At 38.4% G+C, this 5,214-nt stretch overlaps 1 protein-coding gene across 1 annotated transcript; it reads right to left on the minus strand.

Moving 5' to 3' along the window:
• Positions 1-436: 436 nt before the first annotated feature.
• Positions 437-2,825, minus strand: LOC107587444 (serine/threonine-protein kinase N2-like). The gene is made up of 3 exons (XM_016275239.1): positions 2,461-2,825; positions 570-846; positions 437-462 (listed from the first exon to the last, which is right to left on the minus strand). The coding sequence occupies exons 1-3, from the start codon at positions 2,479-2,481 to the stop codon at positions 437-439; spliced, it is 324 nt and encodes a 107-aa protein (XP_016130725.1). The 5' UTR covers positions 2,482-2,825.
• Positions 2,826-5,214: the final 2,389 nt, after the last annotated feature.

Below are 5,214 nucleotides of genomic sequence, written 5' to 3' on the forward strand. Positions count from 1 at the left end.
GACTGTAAGTATGTTTTGTTATTAGTTTAAGTATTTGCTATTGACTGTTCAAATGCGGAGTTTTGCGCAGCGCAGAGTAACGCATTGTGTGTGTGTGTGTGAGAGAGGGGAACAGGGTCACATCACAGGAGAGTGAACTGCCTGTCAGAAATCATAGCACGTCAGCTGTCTTAACCACGGCTTGTGTACTGCATCATCACTGTGTCTGTCACGCGACTCTGTTGCCCTTTCGGGCTTGAACTGATGGTAAAACTAACGACATTATTAACTGTCTTGACATTTACTTTGAAAGCTGAAGCTCGCGATTATGGTAAGGGGCGTTACATTTTCGACACGTGCTTGTGGTGTTCGGCCAATCACAATGCACTGGGTCAGCTGGCCAATCAGAGCAGACTGCGCTTGTCAAAGGAGGGGGCTTTGTTGAAAACTAACTTGTTCAACTTTGTTGAAACTTGAACGAAACTATTTGAGTCAGTATAAAAATACAAATGAAATTTCGCTGTCCCTTATATCAATTATCAAAACTCATTATATCATGTCAAAGAATGATCCCACCCTCCTGCTCTCACCTGTAATAGTCTCTTTCTGTGTGGCCATAGCACGTGCATTCAGCTCCTGGAGCTCCCAGTGGAGCTGCTCCAGCTTACGGCTGGAGGCTCTAAGCTGATCGTCCACATCAGCAGCATTCTTGCGGTTAGTCACCGCCCGCCGCAGCCGCTCAGCCGCCTCTTTGATCTTCAGTTCCCGCTGGATCTCCTGCCGGAGAAGGGCAATCGCATCCTCTACACGCTGCTGGAACTCAGGGTCCATGAGGTCACCTTCAGCCAGACCCCGCAGACAGCTGCTCTGTGGTGTTCAAGTGACATCGAGAAAGTAGTACAACAAAAATCAACATGCTTCAAGTGTTTGTTAGTTTACAGCAGCCTTTTTGATAAAACACTCACATATGCGTAACAGTTCAAGGCAGGCAGGCAGGCATCGGAGATTCTGATTTTTAAAAAGGTTAAAGGGATAGTTGTGTCATCCTTTAGTCACCTTCAAGTTTTTCCAAACCTGTATGAATTCCTTTCTTCTGCTGAATGTTATGTTCAACAGAAGCAAGAAATTCATACAGGTTTGGAATAAGTTGAGGGTGAGTAAATAAATGACAACAGAATTTTCATTTTTGGGTGAACTATCCCTTTAAGTAAACAGATAATTTCATTATAGTAACCAAATAATCAATTAAGCAAAGAAGTGTGAACATACTGACATTGATAAAGTGGACTTCCAATGAACAGGGTGAAAATAAGGTCACTGATATGAGCTGAATGTGGATAGCAACTGAAGCAGTTACACCATAAACGCAGATATACATATCTGTATGCATATGAGGCTTTAAACACTTCCAGACACTTGCATATCGTCAAATTGCAGTAGTAGGAAAAAGCTAAATGAAAGGAAGAAAACCTACATTTATTAGTGGCTATTTTCTGAAAAAATATTTCATACTGCATCTCACTGTTACAAATAGAGGGCAGTGTTTCACACATTCTGACAGTCTTAAATCACCAAAAAAGGTCTGAAACTAAAATGAATCTAATAAACTTACATGTACATACATAAAGTGTGTACTACTATGCCTTAGATTAACATTATCAGTATTTAACAAGCTGTCAAATAGTGTTGTACTGATACATTCATCGGTACCCCCTAACAGCAGTAAAGCTGAAAAAACAGGCAGACCACATTTCGGAAATAAAGAAACTATCATTAACCACTGTCATAACATGAAACTTTCAACTACTTTAAAATCACAAAAGACTTTAATGTCACTCGTTTTTACACACACATAACTTCAGTTACATTGAAGCCTCTAGTGAGGGACAGAAGAGGAAGCTGAAGTCCTGCCAAACCCGTTCAACCTGAAAATGTTTAACGTTAATGATATTTAATTGTTCGGACAAAGCCCGAAAACGCTCCGGTTTACTATCGTAACCTCGGTTCCCTGAGAGCGGGAACGAGACATCACTGAGATATTTTTTGAAAGAAAGATTCTACTTCAGGAAAGGTTGGAAGGGAAGGAGTTCCCATAACGGAGAAATATCTCCGTGATGTCTCGTGAAAGCTCGAGAGGGAACTGCCTTATTAAGGCACAATAACATAAGGAGGCAGGTATAACGCCATAAACACAGCATTTGTCTAATTGTTTTCTTTATATTTTACATTTTTATTACTTTTATTTTATTTTATAATAATTACTCTATTACTAAAACAATTCTTGTGGGTGTCTTGAATGAAACACGTTGAGCCACACAGGACTCACCCACAGTGAAATGGAAACACGAGCCTTTGAACGTTAACGATCTGACCGATGTATGACTTACTTGATCTCCAAACAGCACTTTTCAGTATTTCCTATTACTCTATTACTAACCATATCAGTTAGGCTGTGTGAAATATATCTCGTTTATTTCTTACCTGAAGCGTCACACCCGACATTATGAAATGATGTCCGATAAACGCAGAGCGATGCTTAGACTAACCGAGGCTTCACTCGAGCTCGCGGCTCTGACTCACGCGGCGCCTGCTCGAGTTACACTAGACACCATATCCAAACTTCCAACTGAATTTGAGAGCTCAACCCCAAAAAAAAAACATTCAAAGAGAATTAAAAGTTGGGTGCTGAAAGAAGATACAGGTGGCAGGCTGCCAGCTGGGAGGCTAGACGGCTCTCGAATTACCGGTAGTTTTTTTATGGAAGAAGTTGCTTTGCCTTTCCCATTTCCTGAGGTTTGAAAAATCCTCTTCGCCTCCCTTTTCAACGATTGGCTGACAGCGCTGTCAGTCACAGGCGCTGCACTGACGTAACGTTAAGTCCTACACCATTGTTTAATTAATATACACAATAAATGCACCAGGGAAGCTGCAAAGTTTCAACAATCAGAAAAGGTATAGCATAAAAGTGAAACACAAACAACAATCTGCTGCCCTACAAAACAACAATTTTTGAGTTATGGTTATATAACCATTTTTATTCAGAATAAGAGCGGCAAACTTTGTAGCTTTAATGCGTTACATTTTTAATGAAAACGTATAAACTGTTCAAGTTTTTTTTAAAAAGGACAAAAAGTATATATACATTTAATAATAAATGCATATAGGGTCTAGATAAGTAATAAAGGTATAAAACTAATGTGTACATAACATTTGCGCTCCGCTTGTCTCACATCTCGCGATGATCGTAGAAATGTACGAGACTAACGGCGTATAAATCCGCTGTTTGAGTTCTCAAGTGCGACACGGTTTCTCATATCATGGCGGCTCTGCTGGTGAAGAAGTGCGCGGCACCGGTCTTCCTCAGAACGCTTTCAGCTCCTCAGTTGTGGATGCAATGTGGGTATCACAAGAAGGTAAGCTAGTATGACTCGTGCAATTTGCTAGTAAAGTGTTTCGTTTTGACCTTATGTACTTATGTACCTTATGTACAGTGATTTCCTGTGTGTCTGACATGACATCTCGTGATACATAATGACAGTATTGGCACTGGACTAACACCACTAACATGTGACATAGCAAGTTTCACACTTTTTAGTTTTAATTTAAGTCAGTTTATATGGTTTGAGGTCACATTTAGTATAAGTTGGAGAATTAAGAATGAACTATTTTATGTAAGAGTCCATGATTTATGTAGAAGACAACATGTAAAGTCATCGTTTTTAGTAATTTGTATTTTGGCAAAATTAGTACACAAATAACTAGGTCAACATGGGAGAGATTGGGGAGCAGCATGGACGTTTGTATAACAATAAAATGCACTGACACAGGATCCTGACTTTTTGAGCCAGATTACTCCGTTGACCCCTCCTTTGAAAGTTATTTTTATTTTAAAGGTTGTGGACCACTATGAGAACCCAAGAAATGTAGGGTCTTTGGATAAAAATGCCAAGAATGTGGGCACAGGGTTGGTTGGTGCCCCTGCGTGTGGAGATGTGATGAAACTGCAGGTAATTCTGTCTTGCCTAACAATAGGCTGCTTTACTGATCTTCCTAAATGGAATTTTTTTTTTTTTTTTTTTTTTTTTTTGTCCGACTGGGTATGTTCACTATTGTAGGCTTATTAACTCATTTTATAGCACAGGTATTTGATGACAAGCATGTTTGTATTTGTGACATGAAACAATGCATAGGCTATAAAAGGGAAACATACTAAACATTTATTGCATCCTTACACAAAAAAAAGTGTAGTATTTAAGTAGGTGAATCTTTCAGGATCTTAATTCTGTCACATGACTGAAGCCTCGGATTGGGTTGAGTGCTTACACAGGATGAGTCTGCATATTTTAGATTATCCTATTTATTTGATGGGGACGATACAGAATATAATACTTGCCGCACTTGTCCCTGCTACTAGGGACCCAATAAATGCAATAACCTACAAAAAATATGTAGTTTATAACAAAGTAAATCAATTTTTTTTTTTTTTTTTTTTTTTAATTCAACGAATCACCAGTTGTATAAGGGTCACGACTGCTTCTGTTTAAGCCATTTGTTCATAGCTCTATTGCATTTTTTAATATGAACTCCCAAAAATTAGTCATTTGATGTCTACACTGTCACAAATGATAAATGTTGTTTTTTTTTTTGTTTGTTTGTTTTTTGTGTACAGTAGATAAAGTATAGCCCGTCTGGAGTTCATTTATAATGCTGATGATGAACTGACTTTTTTTTTTTTTTTTTTTTTCCACCAAGGTCGAGGTGGATGAGGCTGGGAAGATTGTGAATGCCAAGTTCAAAACTTTTGGCTGTGGTTCTGCTATTGCTTCCAGTTCCTTGGCTACTGAGTGGGTAAAGGGCAAATCCGTAAGTAAAAAATGGTCACATTTGCTAGTTCTAGTTCTTCTTGCTTCAGTGCAACTGTTTGTCGTGTGGTGGGGGGAATTAAAAAGAAAAAAATTTTCCCTGCATTGTAACGGTTTGATTTTATTTATTTTTTTATAACTTTGTCCTAAAGTATTAATTTTTTTTTTTTTTTAAATCTCATGTACAGATTGATGAAGCCCTCAAGATAAAAAACACTGAGATTGCTAAGGAGCTTAGCCTTCCACCAGTCAAACTACACTGCTCAAGTAAGTGTTCCTTTTAATTTATCTGTGTAATATCTGCGTTGTATTTGCTGCTCCGGTTGATTTAAAAGTTATATGTATAATAAATTATTTATGATGTTCCTGTATT

The sequence above is a fragment of the Sinocyclocheilus grahami genome, unplaced genomic scaffold (assembly GCF_001515645.1).
Source record: "Sinocyclocheilus grahami isolate Dianchi unplaced genomic scaffold, SAMN03320097.WGS_v1.1 scaffold92.1, whole genome shotgun sequence".
Taxonomy (NCBI): Eukaryota; Metazoa; Chordata; class Actinopteri; order Cypriniformes; family Cyprinidae; genus Sinocyclocheilus; species Sinocyclocheilus grahami.

Excerpts from the sequence above, each read along its gene's own strand:
- LOC107587444 (XM_016275239.1), bottom strand. The coding sequence starts at position 2,481 with ATGTCGGGTGTGACGCTTCAG. Across the intron at positions 847-2,460 it reads TGTCGGGTGTGACGCTTCAG|AGCAGCTGTCTGCGGGGTCT; the intron begins GTAAGAAATAAA and ends TGAACACCACAG. Across the intron at positions 463-569 it reads ACAGAAAGAGACTATTACAG|TTTCGTTCAAGTTTCAACAA; the intron begins GTGAGAGCAGGA and ends TGACTCAAATAG.